The sequence below is a fragment of the Hyperolius riggenbachi genome, chromosome 3, assembly GCF_040937935.1.
Source record: "Hyperolius riggenbachi isolate aHypRig1 chromosome 3, aHypRig1.pri, whole genome shotgun sequence".
NCBI lineage: Eukaryota > Metazoa > Chordata > Amphibia > Anura > Hyperoliidae > Hyperolius > Hyperolius riggenbachi.
Window position 1 is genome coordinate 451,604,152 of NC_090648.1, and position 20,559 is coordinate 451,624,710.

Here is a 20,559-nt window from a genome sequence, read left to right on the forward strand (position 1 = left end):
AGCCCCACCAACAGTACATGTTTTGCAAAAAATCAAAAACATTCACAGGTGAGGTAATTAGTGTCTCAGCAGAGCTGGTTAACTACGTCTGTGGATTTCCGCAAAACATGCACCATTGGTGGGCCTTGAGGACAGGGTTGAGGAACACTGAAGGACTTAGGAGGCCAGGAGGGTTATGATCCGTTTACTCCCCTGGGGCTTCTTCCAACCCCTAGCAGCAGTTTCAGTCCCTCGCCGCAGCAACGGTCCTTCTCTGCATCCTGAGAGAGCAACGTGGCCGCTGGCAGTAGAGTACGGCGGTCAGGCGCTCGCCTGATCTCCCTGTATTACAGCATTTGCAAGCTTGTACCAATTTAGCCTGCTCTGCTGCTTTGGTGCCTTTGCTTCTGTGGTGCCCTAGGCCATGGCCTAGGTGGCTTTGCCCTAAATTCGGCCCTGGTGAGGGTCGGGGAGCGGAGGACAGCGTGGGAAGCCTTTGGAGGATCCAAACTACCATTCCAGTCGCAAGAATTGAGACACAGTAGTTGTCTCCATTGACGTGTTTTGTGACAGTCACTAAAGATTGCTCTTAGTGTCTGCTGAAAGCAACGCTGATCAACCAACGATGTCCAATGCTAGTGTGAATGGAACTACTGTGCTACTGTTTTTGGTGGTGTGTTCCCATCACTCACCTAGTGTTGAGAGCAACATGAAAAGGCCAGCATCTAACCCCAGTGTGAATTTAGCCTAATCATAAACCACACAAAGTGCCCAGCATTGAATGGTACAAAATGAGATATACAGTATACCTAATGAGAGGGAAGTCTCATGATCCTATTGAGGCTTCCCTCAGTGTTCTGATGTCCCTGGTCGCTGAGCGTGGCCCCCTATAATATTGATGACAATATCAGGGCTGTGCACCTCCTCTTCCATCAGGGTGACCACGCACCTACTCTTATATCAGTACAGTAGCCACGCGAACATGACCATGTATGCGCAGACGAGCGCCTAAGTGCTACTACGCATGTGCAGCCGTGCTTGTGCAGCTACTGCATGGACGCGCTCGTAACAGGAGAGAAGCGCGGCCACAATGTGGAGGGGGGGCCGCACTGAGTACAGGGGACATCAGATCATGGAGGTAAGTCTCAATAGTATCTTGAGACTTCCCCCTCTTTAGTTAAATATCTCTTCTTTTGCTTGGGTTCCTTATAAGACTGGGTCCACACTTGTTTCGCAATATGAAAAACCATACACAATTTAACGACCACGATTTGCCCTGATTAAATTACAAATCACATGCAATTCCCATACACTGAAAGCAAGTTCCAGAGGGCTAACATGGGTGCAGCACGCGTCAAATCGCGCACTATATGTGCTAATTTGTCCACTGAAAGCCACAGCTTGCGGATGTCCACGGATGCAAGCGTGGTTCCAGCACTAACACCAGTGGCGTAGCTAAAGAGCTGTGGACCCGCATGCAAGTTTTACATTGGGCCCTAAAGCACTTCATACATATTACATAACAATTGATACAGCGTACCAAAACCTGCCGTTAGCTACTACAGTGTCAGAGGTGCAAGAAGGGAATGGGGAGCAGTTTGTAAATAATTACCACTATTCAAAGTATCTATAGAAGTGATTATTATGAGCACAGAAACCAATAGAGAGCTAATACTGAAGTTGATCGCAACCTCTGCAACCCCTATTGCTAACAGTAGTGCTGTAATTCAGTTGTAACTGACAGCTGCAGATATGTAACTGACAGCAACTGGTATATTTCAGTTCTGACAAAATATTGTCAGAACTGGAATGGATCACTGTAAGAAAAAAATGGTGAGCTTCTGAGAGGAACTGCGAGGTAACCTTGCCTCGATGACCTTGCCTCCTGGCTCCCTCACATCCTCTCCTCTGACCTCCACACCATCATCCTAGGGGATTTCAATATTCCCATCGATGAAGCCAAGAACTCCGCTGTGACCCGGATACTCACCATTGCCAACTCACTTGGACTAGTACAACACACCAACACCCCCACTCACACTGCAGGTCACACTCTCGACCTTACTGTATATTCAATAAATCCACCACCATTGCAGACCTTGGCATCGCACCCTTTCCACCCTCAGACCATCATCTTCTCACTTTCAACCTCCTCACGGAAGGCACCTCCAAACTACCTGCCCACCCACCTGGTTGATGGCAGCGGGACCTACGCAAGCTCAACCCTAGCATCCTTGCTGACCCCCTCCATGCCCTCTCCTCCACTCTCCTCACCCTAACCTGTCCTAATCTTGCTGCAGCTCAGTATCGCCAAACTCTCTCATCAGCCCTAGAGAAAGCTGCTCCACCAATATTTCACCGCAACCGACCCCCTAACCCCCAGCCCTGGCGCACTACCCATTCTCGCAACCTCCAGAGGAAAACATGCGCCACTGAACGGAAATGGAGAAAAACTAGACTTAACCAGGATTTCCTACAGTACAAGACCAACCTGCTGCAGTTTCACACTGCCCTTGCTCATGCGAAGCAGGAATACTTTACCAAGCTCATCGGAGCACAAGCTTCCAACCCCCGGCGTCTTTTTGCCACATTCAGCTCCCTGCTTAAACCCACCCCCCACCCTCCGTTTCCTCCCTCTCTGCCACAGATTTAGCCACCCACTTCACCAACAAAATTGTCTCCATCTGCCAGGAAATATCCAATCTTCACCTCCCACCCCCTCCCAACCAGCTCCTCCTCTACCCTATCCTCCCCTCACATTCTTCACTCCTACTACCACCGAGGAAGTCAACCAGAGTTGCAGACTTCCCATACCACTACTTACCCCCTTGACCCCATCCCTTCTGATTTACTCCAGCCTCACTTCACAGAATTAGCCCCAGTCCTCACTACCCTGTTCAACCTCTCCCTATCCACAGGCACCTTCCCCTCAGACTTCAAGCAGGCCACTGTACTACCCCTGCTCAAGAAACCCTCCCTCGACCCCTCGCTACCCTCCAACTACCGTCCTATCTCCCTCCTCCCCTTTGCCTCAAAACTCCTTGAGCGTCTGGTTCACAAACGCCTGACCCAGTACCTCAATGCCAACTCACTGCTAGACCCACTGCAATCTGGATTTCGGCCTGCCCACTCAACCGAAACTTCTCTCACCAAAGTGGTCAATGACCTTGCCTTAGCTAAAGCTGAAGGTAAATACTCCATTCTCCTCCTCCTTGACCTTTCAGCAGCTTTTGACACAGTAGATCATCCCCTACTCTTCCAGTCCATGGGCATTCACAATCTCGCCCTGTCCTGGCTTTCATCCTACCTCTCCAACTGCTCCTTCACGACCGCCTTCAATGAGTCCTCATCCACCCCCAACCACCTCTCGGTGGGAGTCCCCCAAAGTTCGGTCCTTGGCCCCCTACTGTTCACCCTATACACATCCTCCATTGGCAAGGTTATCTCCTCCATGGGTTGAAACTATCATCTGTATGCAGCTGATACCCAGATCTACCTCCACACCCCTGACATATCCACCACTACCATGGACAAGGTCTCCTCCTGCCTATCAGCCATCTCGTCCTGGATGTCCACTAGGTTCCTGAAACTAAATCTAGACAAAACGGAATTTATGATTCCCACCCCGGCCATCCATGAACCTCCCAGATGTGCATGTCACTGTTAACCACACTACCATTCGCCCTACCTCTCAAGCCCGATGTCTGGGTGTAACCCTGGACTCCGCACTCTCCTTCACTCCCCACATCCAAAACCTCACAAAGTCCTGCAACTTCCACCTTCGTAATATCTGTAAGATTCACCCTTTCCTGACCTCTGCCACCACCAAACTCCTCATCCATGCCCTCATAATTTCCCGCCTTGACTACTGCAATGCCCTGCTGTCTGGTCTCCCTATGACCCGAACAGCCGCACTGCAGTCCATTATGAATGCGGCAGCCAGAATTATCCACTGCTCCCATCGCTCCACCACGGCGGATCTCCTCCGTGAATCCCTTCACTGGCTTCCTATCCAGTCCAGAATCAGATTCAAGATACTGTGTCTGACCTACAAATCTGTCCACAAAACCTGTCCAACCTACATTTCCGATCTTACTCAGAGGTACACACCTAGCCGCTCACTCCGCTCTTCCAATGAACTTCGCCTAACCGCCCCCCGCATCACACAGTCCCATGCACACCTCCAGGACTTCTCAAGAGCTGCTCCAACACTATGGAACTCCCTACCTCCACCCATTAGGGCAGCCCCCTCCTTCAACATCTTCAAGAAGGCCCTCAAAACTCACCTTTTCACTCTGGCCTACCACCCTTCACAAATGCTCTAAACCCACAGCTGAACTCTGGTCCCCTAACTTTTGTGTCCTTACCTCTCCCTCTAGATTGTAAGCCTTTGGGCAGGGTCCTCCTCCTTTTGTATCCTACCTGATCATGCGGCAGGGTCCTCCTCCTTTTGTATCCTACCTGATCATGCACCTCCATTACTGTGAACCCATGCTATGCATCTGAGTGAACCTACCTTGCCTAATCTCCAAGCTCCCATCCAGCGACTGACTAAGCATTACCTGGTACTCATACTGTGCTGCATGATCTGGTCTTTCTTGTATTCATGTTTTGTCATTTTGCTGTATGTCACCCCTAAATATTGTCTGTAACCTAAACTAATGTCCAGCGCTGCGTAATATGTTGGCACTTTATAAGTACAATAAATAAATATGTAATATTAATTTGCAGCTACATCATGTGTTTATTTTAAATAATTTTACTCACTTCAGGTTCCCTTTAAGGCCTCTTTTCCACTGACTGTTGATAGGCAGTGAAATGCCTCTCAAACTCTCACAAGTGCTCACTGCTGCCTGGTAACTGCTCACTGCTGCTTGGCAGCTGCTTGCTGAGCACACAGTTCAACTGCCAGTGTTTTACATGGACTGTTGAACTGTGTGCTCAGCAAGCAGTTACCAGGCAGCAGCAAGCAGTTGTGAGAGTTTGAGAGGCATTTTACTGCCTATCAATAGTCTGTGGAAAAGAGGCCTGAAATTGCTTGATCCATTTTGAGGCCTCTTTTCCAATGACAGTTGAACTGAGTGCTCAGCAAGCAGTTACCAGGCAGCAGTGAGCAGTTATCAGACAGCAGCTGGCAGTTGTGAGAGTTTGAGAGGCATTTCACTGCCTATCAACAGTTCATGGAAAAGAGGCCTAAGGTCTCCTTTCCATGAACTGTTGAGCTGTGTGCTCAGCAAGCAGTTACCAAGCAGAAGTAAGCAGTTATCATGCAGCAACAAGCAGTTACTAGGCAGCAGTGAGCAGTTGTGAGAATTTGAGAGGCATTTCACTGCCTATCAGCGGTCCGTGTAAAGTAGGCCTAAGGCCTCTTTTCCGTGGACTGTTGATAGGCAGTGAAATGCATTTCAGACTCTCACAACTGCTCACTGCTGCCTGGTAACTGCTTGTTGCTGCCTGGTAACTGCTGACTGCAGCCTGGTAACTGCTTGCTAAGCACACAGTTCAACAGTCCATGGAAAAGAGGCCTAAGGCCTCTTTTCCACAAACTGTTTACAGGCAGTGAAATGCCTCTCAAACTCTCACAACTGTTTACTGCTGCCTGGTAACTGCTTGCTGAGCACACAGCTCAACAATTTGTGTAAAAGAGGCCTAACTGTCTGTGGAAAAGAGGCCAGAATTTGCATATATTTGCATAACAATTTGCATAAACTCAGAAGAATTTGCATGTCTTTGATCATCTTTATCTCTGAGCAGGAAGCAGGTTAATCGGGTGAGATCAGGTGATCAGGGTGCTACAGCTGCAGCAGATTATATATTTGGAGCTCAGAAGCTGTTGAGCCTTTGGCTGTTAGGAGATGGGTGAAGTTGCAGATTAGAGGCAGCACTGGTGACTCTGTGCTCCAGATAGAGACGAGAAATAACTGAGAGCATATACTCCTCATTCCAGCTTTCAGGTAAATTAAAACTACTGACTATTGTGTATTGGCTCCTTGAGAGACATGGCTTATGCTCATGTGATCTCCCTATTTGCTTCAGTTCACAAAACTTAGGGCAGGGGTCACACTTGCAGGATTGCAGATGCATGGTGTTTTCTGCTACTGTTTGTGCTTTCTGATGCGTTTGTGCTTTTTCAAATGGCTTTTTTGATGTGTTCCTTATGGGCTTTATTCATAACCTTTTTCCGTATGTGGAAATGCACTTGTGGTACATTTTTAACCAAAATTAGACCGTCTTAACATTCACAACTTTCTGTATGTGGAAAAAAAGTGTGGTAAGTCTGCAAATAATGCGGAAAATTTTCTGCATAAGTTGGTAATTTTTACACAAAAAGTCCAAATTCTCAATGAAAAAGGGGTGCATTATTTCTGCCTTAACTGCTTTTATATCACCTACAAGTAGCTGCTGATATATTTTGCTTCCCTTTGACTTACATGAAGTCTGGAGGCTTGAGCGCTGTTTTTGCTAGACTTTAATAAAAAAAATTTTTTTGGGGGGTGGGGGAATTTTTTGACTTTTTCTGCCCGTTTACGCATGTTTCTGCACTTTTTCCCGCAATATACCTGCAGCAGAAAACGTAGCAGTGAACATTCCTTCACCTGATTATGAATTATGACTGAATTTTGTCTGATTGTGACTAGAGCACAAAGGCTATCATTCATAAAGGAGCTGTCGGTAAGGGGAATCAATGCGGGAAAACACAGCTGTCGGTATTTTAGACATCTGGGTGGACATTCATAAAAATGTATCCATGTGCGGTAGCAGTGCGGAGATTCCCCGAACTAGGCTGGCGGTAGGCAGGCTGAGACATGGAAGCTGCCGAGTTGATACATTTCTCCATGTTCCACTCTGCTGCAGCTGCCTGGGAGGTCTGTGTGTCTCCATTCACTTACATTGGTATCGCCACATCAGAGGGAGGCAGGGAGCGGTACTTCCCGACCTCACACCGCTTGCGGTGATCTTCATGAATTAACATTTTGCTACATTTGTTCCGATAATCACTGTACAAGGCGGTGATTTATCACTCTGCTCGGTAGTGTCATTTTGTCATGCGGAAAGAGCCTTTATGAATGCTGACTTTGCTGAGTGGTCGGTAAAGTCAGCTGTTTTGAGCATTCCCGCATGCGGAAATGCTTTATGAATGATAGCCAAAGTGTCTAATCACATTTGATTCAACCATGTGTAATTCTCGTGCGACTTGCGAATGCACATGAAAGTAGTGCATGTAGACAGTTTTACAAACCCAAAGAAAATCACATCCCCAAAATATGTACCGGTAATTGCTGTAGGCCCAAGGTAATGCATTGGGCTCTATTCACAAAGCATTACCGCATTTGGTAGTGCTGAAAATGGCTAATCTTACCGATCACCTTCCCAAATTACAATTTACTAAACCCAGAGCCGGGACAAGGTCCTCCAGCACCCAAGGCTGAGACACCAAAGTGTGCCCCTCCATCCCTCCCACGCCAGCCGTCACACACTGATTGCTATTAAACTAAGAGGCGGACCAGGGCCCCCAACACCTTAATCTCTAGTTATCTGGCTTGCAGCCACTGCCATGTATTCCCTCTTCTTATTTCTCTCTGCTTCAAACACAATAGGGGAATGATAGCTGAGTGAGTTGTGCGCCCCCTCCTACACTGCGCCCTGAGGCTGGAGCCCCTCTCGCCTCTGCCAGGCCCTGACTAAACCTATCTCCGCACAGAAAATCAGAGTTCCTGACTGAGGTAAATTACCGACCCATGCGGTAATTACCTCAGGAAAGGTCAATTCACAAAGCTTTTCGCATTTAATTTACCTGCCAAAAGTGAGCTACCATAGGGGAAAGAACCCGGCTTCTCAGTATTGATCAATATTAGTGAGCAGTCTAAGGGCCATAAGGACCAACAATGACCAAAAAGATACAAAAATACAGAGCAATATTAAGAGCAACCTTAAAAAGTTGCACAATATCAAATCCTCATAAGCAAAGTGAGCAAAATAGTGGTAAAGTGCTATGTGCATAGGTGACTATGATCCCAGGAATAAGAATGGTGTGCACAAAAGGAGAGCAATACTGTACCCAGACAATTATTTCTAAGCAGAAAAATGCACTTTGGGGGGGGAGGGGGGATATGGGGAAAAGGAAGCAGCTGAGTGGCAACTGAGTGAAAATGGATCCGATCAACCAGTAATCAGATCAGTTTTCAAGGATTAGTTTGCCACTAAATTGCCAGTGTGAACCGGGCCAAAAGCATTCGGTAAATCAAGTGTTCAGTCTTTACCTCCAGCTCTGACCAGCCGATAACTTACATGGTCCATGCTGTAATGACAGTCAGATGTAGCAGTCAGCCAATAGGGAGAGCCACTATAAAGCCAACCAGGGCTGGATTTCTGCAAAGGCCACAAAGGTCACGGCCTAGGGCGGAAAAAAATCAGGATAAAAGGGCGGCAGGACCTGAGAGAGATGAGAGGCTGCATGTCAAAATAAATCATTTCTCCTGTTAGGAAGCGCCCCGGCTTTTCTGCACACAGTCAGAATTCCAGAGCTCCGTGTATTTTCCTTACTTTGAGGTGTAGCCAACATTGGCTGACCCAAAGGATCAAATACAATTTAAAATCACAAAATCCAGGCTCCTCACCTCAAGATAGGACATTTAAACACTTGCAGGTTTAATAGGAAGGTGCTGGAAGGGGTGTGGCAAGCAACGGCAAAATGAACATCTGCACACTCATGCAAATCCTCATGCGAATCCATTCACAAGTCATGCAGCAATCAATGCTGTCCCTACAGCTAAGTTAAAAGCTGAGCTCTTCGTTACAAGAATAAAGTCTCTTGCGTAGTCATACACCGCATAGAGGTAGCCCAGTGTTGTATGTGTCCTAACTCTGGCCCTGTAACATGCATAGCACAAACATGCACGCATTCAAAACCCATCTAAGGAATAGGAGCACATAACCTTACTGTTCTCCCTGGGACAGATGGTGCATCGAACTAATCCTGCAAGGGAGCTGCTAGTACCTGCATATGTACCATGCAAACACACTAGCAAGCTGTGTGTGTGCTAACATCACTAATTGGGGAAGAGGGAGAGCACTAGATAAAATCCTAGCCACAAAGTATCAAATACAATTTAAAAAACACAAAATCTAGGCTCCCATTCGCATGGTACATGTGTAGGTACTAGCAGATCCCTTGCAGGATTAGTTAAATGCACGATCTGTCTCAGGGAGGACGGTAAGGTTGTGCGTCTATTCCTTAGATACGTTTTTGATGCACTGAGTGCATGCATGTTTGTGCTATGCATGTTACAGGGCCAGAGTTAGGACACATACGACACTGGGCAACTTCTACGCGGTGTATGTGACTACGCAAGATACTTTTATTCGTGTAACGAAGATCCCAGCTTTTAACTTAGCTGTAGGGGACAGCATTGATTGCTGCATGGTTTTTGTTAATGGATTCGCATGAGGATTTGCATGAGTGTGCGGAAGTTCATTTTTGACAATATTGGCTGCCCACTATCTTTATGCTGGTTGTTTCTGGAATGATGGTCCGCTTCTTGAAATAACATGAATTTCTGTTGAAACTGTGGGAGTCGCTATTGCACAAAAGTTTACAGTATATGCGTCTTTTGACACAACTGGTGTAAATTGACACCTTTGTAATGGCATTAGTCCTGTCTAATAGGTAGTGACACTGAAGTGAAAAAAAAAGCATGATCTGAATTGTATGTATAGTACAGAAAATTCATAGAACATTAGTAGCAAAGAAGTTTCATCTTTATTTTCAGTTATATAGATTTTTTTTAAACATTGCATTCTCTAATATTTGCAGTTTACAAACCTGGCCTGGCTGGGTTTTGAACTGGGGACCCAGCAATGCAAGGCGGGAGCACTAACCACTACGCCACTGTGCTGCCACATGAAACAGAGCAGGAAAGTTCAAAGGGTCATTAGCTCTGCAGTAAGAACTTAAACAAGAAACAGTGAGGCCTGAAACACAATAGCGCAAAACGCAATCTCTAGCGATTTTTGATGGAGTTTTGCAAGTGATTTTGGGAGCGATTTCCCTGCTCCTATACAATTCAATAGAATGGAAACTCTCCCAAAACTCTCCCAAATGCTGCATATCCTGCAATTGCGATTTACAATCACTCTAGTGGAATCTGTCCCATCTATTTACATTGGCAGAGTATTTAGAGAAACCGCTAGCGATTCAAATCGCTCCACAAACGCACAAAAACGCTCTAGTGGGTTCCAGGCCTCAGACAGGTTGAGAGAAATGTTTTAGAGAACAGCACTGCTCTGTCTAAATTAGTTGGAGGGTTCAGATAAGAAACTTCAGTTATCTATGCAAAAAATGCTCAACTCTTCCTGTACTGGAAACAATGAGACTCAAATCGTTGCTGCTAACAGGGGCGTAGCAATAGGGGGTGCAGAGGTTGCGACTGCATCGGGGCCCTTGGGCCAGAGGGGCCCCGAAGGACCCTCCCTCAACTACGGTTTTAGCTCTTAGTCCTGTACTCATAATAATCACTTCTATTGATACTTTGAATAGGGGTAATCATTAACAACCTGTTCCCCATCCCCTTCTTGCACCTCTGACACTGTAGTTGCCATTGGCAGGTTTTGGTGCGCCGTATCAATTGTTATGTATAGAGTGCTTAGGGGGCCCCATTGTAAAACTTGCATGGGGGCCCACAGCTCTAACTACGCCACTGGCTGCTAATATCCTATTTCTTAGCTGTACTACACATACAAATCCATTATATCAAGTTTTTCACTTCAGATTCCCTTTAAGACTGAGTTGTGGTGATGGGTGAGTTGCAAACCTTATAGGTTTGCTTGCAGATATACGGACTGACATGTAGCCATTGGAACTGTAGCTGCTGCATTGGTTTGGCTCAGGTCCATGCTGCAGGCTGTTCTGCATCTCACCAATCCTCTAATTCAGGGACGAGGCATGAGATGTTCGTTTCATGTTGAGTTTGTTGCAAATGGCATGAGACTGAAATAGTCACTGAATGGCATTTTACAACAAACTCAGAAAATTAACATCTCATTATTTCAGTTCAGATTGAGGCATGTGGACTAATCTACTAGGATCGCGAATACTGGTGATGAGAACACTGCATATTTTGGTTTCACAGGCACTATCTGCAGAGGATGAGCTAGATGTCTGCAGGAGTAATGGCCCATTCACACTGGGGCAATTAGCGGTTGTTTACCACTAATCGCCGGCGAACACTAGGGCTTTTTAAAGCGCTAGTGCAGAGGTGCCCACGCTTGTGATCTACTTTAAAATTAGCAAGCCAGAATGATCTACCAATTTACAATTTTAAAGGATACCCGAAGTGACATGTGACATGTGTATGTACAGTGCCTAGCACACAAATAACTATGCTGTGTTCTTTTTTTTTTTTTTTTTTTTCCCCTCTGCCTGAAAGAGTTAAATATCAGGTATGTAAGTGGCTGACTCAGTCCTGACCCAGACAGGAAGTGACTACAGTGTGACCTTCACTGATGAGAAATTCAACTTTTTACTATTTTTCTTGCTCTCAGAAGCCATTTTCTGCTAGGAAATGGTTTTATAGTTGGAATTTCTTATCAGTGAGGGTCACACTGTAGTCACTTCTGTCTGAGTCAGGACTGAGTCAGCCACTTGCATACCTGATATTTAACTCTTTCAGGCAGAGAAAAAAGGAATACAGCAGTTGTGTGCTCGGCACTGTACATACACATGCCTATCGTGTCACATGTCACTTCGGGTATCCTTTAAGAGCACAGTTGTACAGAATGGGAAATGTAGTGCGGTTAGGATCTACCATGAAGTCTTTCGCGATCTAACGGTAGATCGTGATCTACTCAATGGGCCCCCCTGCCCTAGTGTAATGTAAACTATATGGCAATGATCTCACTGCCATGATGGTGATTCACAGTAAACACAAATGCGTTGAATGCAGCACTTTTTTGCTATTTTTGCGCTAAAAAAAGCAGTCACTCAAATTGTGAAAATGTTTGATGTGAAAAAATCGCCATGGCAAAATCCCCTGTGCGAATGGGCCCTTAATGGTATATGGAAGGTGCTAGCTAATTAAAGGGAACTTGAAGCAAGAGGTATATGGAGGCTGCCATATTGATATGATGTATTTTGATTTCCATTTTCCCAACTTTAAAACAATGCATCTCCACATTCAACTTATTTTTTTTTTGTTTGTTTGTCTTAACAAAACCATTGCTTTTTTGGTTGTTTGGGTTTTTCCCCCTTGCAGGATGGTGCCCACCATGGGAAAGAACGCGGACGTTGTTCAGAAACTGGACTTCTGTAGCAGTGAGGAAGAGGATGATGAGAAAGAGAATGCCAAGGGTTCTCCTCAGCCTGGTGACCACATGACATGGAGGACAAGGGACTGTCCCTTTCCTGTCACTCCCCAACGCAATGAACGAGGAGTGTCTCCTTTCCATGATGACAGTTTGGACCGGAGTATTGGCAGTGATGGCTCCCCGCTGGCCAAGCTGGACTCAGATGAGGGCTGTCCAGGAAGCCCCTTGCACTACAACACCTGGAAGAAGCTGAAGCTCTGTGACACTCCAAATACCCCAAAGGTGAGCCAAATGGATGTATTTGCAGAGGTCCAACTGTGTGTGAGGGCACTCCATGGCAAAATTAATGGGGTCTGGTCTTAAAGGACACCTGAAGTGACGGATATGGAGGCTACCATTTCCTTTTAACAATGCAGAATGTCTGGCTATTCTGCTGATTCACTGTCTCTGATAAATTTAGCCACAGACCCTGAACAAAAATGGCAATCAAGTGCTCTGACTTGATTTGCCACGTTTGTTTTAGGTGTGGAATTCAGAAGTCACTGAAGCAATAAAGATGCAGGACTGCCAGGCAATCTGCATTGTTTAAAAGAAAAGAAATATGGCGGCCTTCATATCCTTCTATCTTCAGGTGTCCTTTCAAGAACTCCCTCCTCCAGGCCCGGATTTACTTCACAGGAGCCTATAGGTACAGATGTCGTGACAGGCTAGACTTCACCATCCATGATCCTATAAACCCCAACCAAACTACCCTGCAAATGTTCGTTGTCACTCCACCCTTACTTCCCTTGCCCATCATAGGTGGCTAAGTATTAGGTAGCCAGAAATACCCTTAATATTAAAGACAATCTGTAATGGAAAAAAAATCCCGGGGGGGGGGGGGAGGGGGGAAGACTTGCCTCGGGAGGGAGAAGCCTCTGGATCTTAACAGTTCAATTGCTGGGACCCCTGAAGAGAGGCAATGTAAATCTTTACGTACTGCAATGCGACACAGGCGCACTAGCAGCTCTCCGGTTGGGTTAAGGTGGAAATGGCTAAACCTTATTGGATCTGCTCTACAGCGCAGGCATAAGTCCTTTGTGCCTGCGCAGTAGAACAGATGTGATCGGGTTTGGCTATTTCCGCCTTAGCTGAACGAAGAGCCGCTATTGCACCTGCGCAGGATTGCGGAGAGGTAAATACATCATTCCTTGTCAAGCTTGTCGGGGGAGGTTTCGGCGGAGCCAGCGCTGGATTCCTCTAAGCTTCAGAGATCGGGGATGCCTCATTGGGACCCTGAGGCTTCACCCTCCTGAAGTATCCCCAGGTTCTCTCTAAGGAGCTAGAGGTGCCCCCAAGTATTGGGTAGCTAGAGGAACCTCAGTATTAAGTAGCTAGAGTTGCCTCTGAGTGGAGATGCCGTAAGTGGAATGCTGAGAGCAGGGCGAGTAACCTCTTTTACACTGTGCATAGAGGAACGTGCTCGGAGAACTATCCAAGTTGATGCAGATTTGGTTGCAGTTTATATGCATGTTTAAGTTGAACCAAAGAAGTACAGCTGATTTTTGACATGTCAGATTTCATTTAGCTTACACATTGCAACCAATTTTACCTCAATTTGGAAAAATCCACATCTTAATCCTCTATTTCGGAGAATGCAGTTGATTTTAAGCTGTAAACATTCCAATGTGATCATTAGAAGGAACTGAAGCAATTGCACATTGTCTTTAGAGTCTTCTATTCAAAACCTTTCCCTCACCGAACTCTATGGTGCCTGGCAGAGGACATCGAATGCTGAGGGTCCTGACTGGAGCAACTGGAGACTTGGATGACCCGGCCTTGGTCAACATCAACCCTTTTACCCCTGAAACCTATCGCCAAATGCAGCTCAACGCAAACGGCAAGAGGAAGGCAGAGCCATGCAGGTGACCAGATATGTGGTGCTTTTTAGCAGTAACCAATTCATAGAGGCTTGTAAGTAACATTAAAATGCTAAGCGGTGATACCTTAAAACATGGTTAGGCTGACGCATTGAAGTGCAACCATTCTTGCTGCCCTAACACATATGCTGGGTAGGGTGTGCAAGGATCTTCTGATGTCTTGAGATTGGCTAGGCATGTGATGTTTTGTTGGATTCTTTATATCCTTTAGAGATTTGATGCACTGGCTTATTGACACAGATGGGCAGAACATCTATTCTGCATCAACCAGACTGACTGTCCAGGTCCTGGATTGTGGGCACACTACCTGGGGGAGGCTCTAGAAGTAGATGTGGAACAAATTGTCAACAGATTTCCTGGCACAATTGACAATGGATTTGACCAAATGGGCACAAAGGCTACTTCCCATTAATGCCAATGGGGTCTAGTTTGAAGTCTTCATGGATGCATACCTCCCAACTTTTTGATAGGAAAGTGGGACATCCATCACACCCCTAGTGATGCATGCCTCAATTATTTTGTAAAATAGTTTTAAGACCACACTGGTTCTTTCTATCAATATTCTTTGATGTTTTTGAATGTTAATATAAAAAAAATCAGTCAAGTCATATGCATTTTTTTAGTACATCTATTTACATAGGTCTGTAAATCTGTCCTGAAAGAGGGACAAATAAAGACAGAGGGACTTGGTTCCCAAAGAGGGACTGTCACAGATGTACTGACGGGTGGCGTCAGGGAAAGAGTGGTTTTAAATAGAGAAATAAAATCTCCTTCATGGTGCCTTTAAGTCTGCACCAGTACCCAGTGAGTTTCCCTCGATTGCTGGCAAATGTAGTGGTCAATCAAATTTCCTGATACTGCATCCAGTGCTGTTTGCATGGTTCAGTGTTCCTGGGGGCGGAGATTAGCAGGGAGCGCATGCGCGATCGTTTTCTGCCAAGACGCGGAGCTCCGTGTTCAGTCTGAAAGGCTGTGTAACAGAACATGTTTGTATGTACAGTGCTATGATCTCCTGCAGCGCTGTATGGGGACAGCTCTCACTGAGCTGTCCCCTTGAGTGGCTAACAAAGTGATCGCCTCTCATAGGCTGATGCCTATAAGAGCTGATCACACTGATTTGCTCTCAGGGGGGAGGGAGAGAAATTAAGTGTGTATATATTAAAAAAAAAGGGGGGGGGGGTCCTTAAGTGGTTAAAATATGTTCTGGGTTCAAGAGCTTGACACCATCATGCTGACATGGAGGGACCAGGGAAAGAAAATTATGGTAAGCGTTAAAAAAAAAAAAATTATGGGTTTTGTTCATCCTGATGGTGGGTTTTTTCCCTGCTACAATAGGGGGTTATCTGGGTGTCACCACTTCACCTGTTGCATTCAGTGCATTCACCATAATGTAAAGTACCTTTAAGCAGGGACAGGGTTGTTTCTAGGCATTTCAGTGCTAGCTAGAAAGGTCATGGCAAACGTGAGTTGTATCAAATTCAGACTATATGCAGAAATGTTGTTCCTCAAATGAAGTCTATAAAAGACACAAGTTCTTACCAGGCACAATAGACCTCCTTGGGCCGAAATCATGAGCTCCACATAAAACCTTCCAATAATTCTTATAATGGGTGTGTAGACTAGGGATGGCAATGCTTAGAACTTACGGAGAAGCATGTGATCAATTTGATCAGCTGATTATTTGTAAGGCCCTGATTTGCTGGTCATGATCATGCGGTAAACCAGGAAGTCATCACAGCAAATTAGAACCTTACAAATCTATCAGCTGATCAAATTGATCACATGCTTCTCCATGAGTTCTTCTAAGCATTACCATCTCTATTGTAGGCACACCCACAAACAGACCGTCCCTCACACGTTTATGTACAGATTGGGTCTTTACAGGTTGATATATTGTCCTGAAAGTCGAGACCTGCTACAATCAAGCTAAAATTGCAGCCATGTCATTGTTATGCTATTCAGATCTTCTTTGTTAGGCTAATCAGCAGTGCCCATTTTGGTGTTAAAATTGCTTATCCCTGTCAAAACAAGCAGTGGTATATAAATTATCTAAAGCAAAGCATGCTAATAGCTCTGTGGTGCCCTCTACTGCAAGTGTCACTCCAGGCCTGTGCCTGGTTTGTCTGACTAAAACCCCTGTGCAGGGAAGATTGAGCGGGTCTGGGAACTGTGCACTTGACATAGCATGACTTTCTGCTGATGAAGTAGTTGTAACATCTACCCTCTGTTTCCAGCAATGATCCACCACTGAAGTACAGGGAGAAGGACCATTCCCTACCCTTTCATTCACAGGTATGTAATGGCATAAATCACTGGTTCCACTGGACTGGCTGTCCTTGTGACGTGATTGTACTAAAGCAATTCTTAGCACAATGGCTCTAAACTTGTCTCCATTTCAGAGGCTGGTGTTGCGTGAAACAAACATGGTCTCCCGATACAAGACTGAGTTCCTGGAGATTGAGAAAATTGGATCAGGGGAGTATGGGGCGGTCTATAAGTGCGTGAAGAGGCTGGATGGGTGTGTCTATGCCATTAAGCGCTCCAAGAAGCCTTTAGCTGGCTCCATGGATGAGTGAGTTATCACTTGTGTTTTTTTTGGAATCGTTCATGTATGATGTACTCTAGCTTTTGTTGCTTACTTATTGACGACGACCACTTTACCTCATTTTAAAGGGTAAAAAGGGGTTTATTTACAAATGCTCAGGTTATGGCATAGGAAATAAGTGCTAGGTAAGGGAATGGGGAAAACACAATGGGAGGCATCTCCTCACATACACGGGCCCTTCTCTGTCCATGTCATTCATCCTTGTAAGAGGGAGCAAGATTCCAAAGTCGATCCTTTGGCTATATCAAGTGAAGACCACCTTCCATGGCATACATGAAGTGTCTATGTAATTAGCAGTGGGGTGGGTAGTAGCTGAATAGTGGCTCGTGGTAAGTGGAAGCAGTGTACACAGATTAACTACCTTGGCGGTAATGACTAGCTTAGCTCGTCCATTACCACCGCGGTGGATTGCTCAGCCCCTGGAGGGTCTTTTTCCACCAGATTTTCGGAGGGGGTGCAGATAGCACTTGACTAGCTACTTCACCCCTCCGATCACCACTGATCCGCTCTGATCCCCCCCCAATCACCGCTGTTTTATGCTTGCCCCCCGATCCTGCGCTGGCGCAGCCTCTCCATAGCCCCCAGGGGTCGCTATGGTGGTGATCGGGACTGCGCATGACGTCGATGAGGTCATGCCCGATCGTCGCCATAGCAACGCCTGAAGGTATGGCGGAAGTCTTGGCAATAGCGGGATCGTGGCCAGGTAAATATCGCTGGCGGCGATGGGGGGGGGGGGGGGGGCCTGGAAGTGTAGCTAGCCCAGTGCTAGCTACACCAACTTAAACACAATTTATTTGTTTTTTTTTATTTTTTAAGCCATCCATGGCCGCGATTAATTGAACTCCAGGGTGGTTAACAGGTCCATGTCCATTGGATGTCTGGCTTCAGGGGGTGGTGTGACTTGTTCACAACTGTGGTTATTCAGTTACCTGCAGATCAAATGATTTCCTGAGAATTGCTTTGTAACACAACTAAGTCCAGACCTGGTTATTTATGAAGGCATCACCAAAACAATGCAGTTTATGCTTGTAAACTCTGGACATGAGCTTCTCATAATGCAATACATCTGAATAGCTACCTTTCCAGAAGAGCTGTAGGAGTTGGGAGAACTTGAGGCCTTCTCGTGCTGAGCAGTGACCACAATGTCTACAAAGGTTGTTTCTGAAGCACATTAAACCTCCATGCATTTAAAAGTGGTCTCTGCATACATCAGATTAGGGTGGCAGGAAAAAATGGCAGTCGGGGTATAGCTGAAATTATAAAATATTATTTTTATGGTTTCTTCTTTATCTTTATGTAAAAATAACAGTATTAACCTCTTGAGGGCCGTGGTCTTAAATCCTCCTAGTGACCAGGCAATTTTTAACAAAATAGGCCACTACAGCTTTAAAGCCTCGCTGCAGGGCCGCACAACTCGGCACACAAGTGATCCCCCCCCCCCCCCCACCACCACCTTCTGCCCATCAACACAGTTCTCTGTGGGTGGCCTCTGATCCCTCCTGCTTTGTTTATTTTTTTAAATAAAGCTTTATTTTTATAAATTCCTATTTTTAGTTTTCTTTAACCACAGCACCCTCCGCCAGCCAATCAGTGTGATCAGCTGTCATAGGCTTTAGCCTATGACAGCAGATCACTTCCCTGCCTCCAGAGGACAGCTGTCACATGGCTGTCCCCAGTACAGCGCTGCCTTTGATCACAGCACTGTACATTGTTAGACGGCGGTTTTGTCTAACAGTCCCTAGCGCTGAGAGACTGATGCAGGGATGTGCGCACATCGGTGCGCGAGCCCCTGCAAACTTCACCCAGAGCCATTCACGCCAATCGGCGTGGAGCAGAACCCTCCCCTGGTGGCACCTAACATAATTTACAATTCTAATTGTCCAAATGAATTTCAACATATATTTTTCAAAACACATTCTCAAAATGACAAATTTCTGTTCAATGGGCCCGGTGCCCACTACTGGGCACTCAGATTTCTTTTGGCGACCGAAAGCCGATATTTTCCATCGGCACCAATGGCCAAGAATTCCACCATATATGATGTAAATATGTAGTGTGAAAATGGGAGTGTTTTTGAATGGCTCAAGTCCAGCATGCCTTGCAAAATGTCTTCATGAAAACTTTAAAGTTGCATTGTAGAAATGATGTAAGCCTTCTCGCTTCACAGGCAGCTGGCACTGCGAGAGGTCTATGCCCATGCTGTGTTGGGTCATCACCCTCATGTTGTCCGTTATTACTCTGCCTGGGCCGAGGACGACCACATGATCATCCAGAATGAGTACTGCAATGGTAACTTTTTTTTTTTTTTTTCTCCTCCAATTAGGCTTTCTTGGGGTGGTATGTTTTGCTAAGAATGTTTATGCTAAATGCATTCTAACAGGAATAAGAAAAGGTAGGAAATGGAAAACATTTCCCAGTTTTCAGCCATTAGTTTTTAAATTCCTGCTACTGTAATTTAAAACATCTATTTCACTTCCCCAGTTATTACTCAAAATATTTCCCTAGTACAATGTATGGTGCCAATATTTGGAAATAAAGGTGCATTTTTTTCATTTTATCTTCCATCCCTAATTATAAGCCCATATTTTCCAAAATAACAGTAATGTGCTCTTGACATACATCTTAAAAATTAAGCAACTGTGGGTTTTTTTTTAATGTAAAAGATTTACTTTGATGATGATGGGAGCAGCGTGCTGCCCATAGATTACAGAAGACTAATATATCTACGCCCCCGGAAGCAGTAAGAGACCAATCACAGGCGTAGATGTACTGCTGCTGACGCGGCTAGTGGGTAAGAGACAGTACTCTGCATCACTCTGGCCAGATCATAAACTGAGGTCTAGTGAAAGCTTGTTTAGGGCTGACCTGGATGACTTCTAGGTGAATAGAAGTAAGTTATTCCACAGTTCCAGGTTTTGCTAGTATGAACTAAATATAGCTTGGTGGGGTGTGACAATGGACTGGTTTGCTGGAATTTATATCAGGTGTAATCATATGTGGGTGTCTATTTCATGTCATCATAATGTATAGGTTCATTTATAGCATCTTGCACTGTGGAATTATTGCACAAAGAATATTAACCTTTGTGTCCACAAAGCCTCATAAGATATGTGCACACCCTCCATCCCTTACATGTATGTTTCTTTCATGGCCAATTCTGTCCTGGTGCTAGAATAGCGGCTGTCCACTGATCTGGGCACTGGGTTACAGTAGAGATGGATTAAAATGTACTGAGGCCCTAAGCAAGGTAGTAGATTTGGCACCCCTTGTGGTTGTTTTGGTAAGCTGAGGTGGAAATATCGAAGGTGGTTGGTGGGCCCCTTGACCCCTACTAGGCCCCAAGCACCTACCTAGGTTGCCTGGTGAATGATCCTGCTCTGGGTTAGAGTTGCTTTGGAGAGCCAAGGCATTATAACCAGAGGCGTCGCTGGAACCTGTTGCCATGATGCTCTGGATTTGGGGTTGGGCACCACCAGGGGGGATTTGGGGTTGGGCACCACCAGGGGGGATTTGGGGTTGGGCACCACCAGGGGGGATTTGGGGTTGGGCACCACCAGGGGGGATTTGGGGTTGGGCACCACCAGGGGGGATTTGGGGTTGGGCACCACCAGGGGGGATTTGGGGTTGGGCACCACCAGGGGGGATTTGGGGTTTAGGCACCACCGGGGGGTTGGGCACCACTAGGGGGGTGGTTGGGGGTTAGGGATAGGTATAGAGGGTTCTGTGTGAGTAGGGTTAGGTATACCTTTTTAC

At 45.9% G+C, this 20,559-nt stretch overlaps 1 protein-coding gene across 2 annotated transcripts in view; it reads left to right on the forward strand.

The window, feature by feature from the left end:
* The window catches only part of WEE2 (WEE2 oocyte meiosis inhibiting kinase), a 42,212-nt gene that overhangs the window by 927 nt on the left and 20,726 nt on the right, over positions 1-20,559 (forward strand). The window contains exons 1-6 of one of the 2 annotated variants that reach the window (XM_068277853.1): positions 5,846-5,933; positions 12,231-12,564; positions 13,993-14,186; positions 16,436-16,493; positions 16,601-16,773; positions 18,974-19,095. In XM_068277853.1, coding sequence (XP_068133954.1) covers positions 12,232-12,564; positions 13,993-14,186; positions 16,436-16,493; positions 16,601-16,773; positions 18,974-19,095 — 880 coding nt within the window. In that variant the 5' untranslated portion in view covers positions 5,846-5,933; position 12,231. Of the gene's footprint in view, positions 1-5,845; positions 5,934-12,230; positions 12,565-13,992; positions 14,187-16,435; positions 16,494-16,600; positions 16,774-18,973; positions 19,096-20,559 lie in introns of those variants that run through there. The other variant, XM_068277854.1, reaches the window with a different exon arrangement.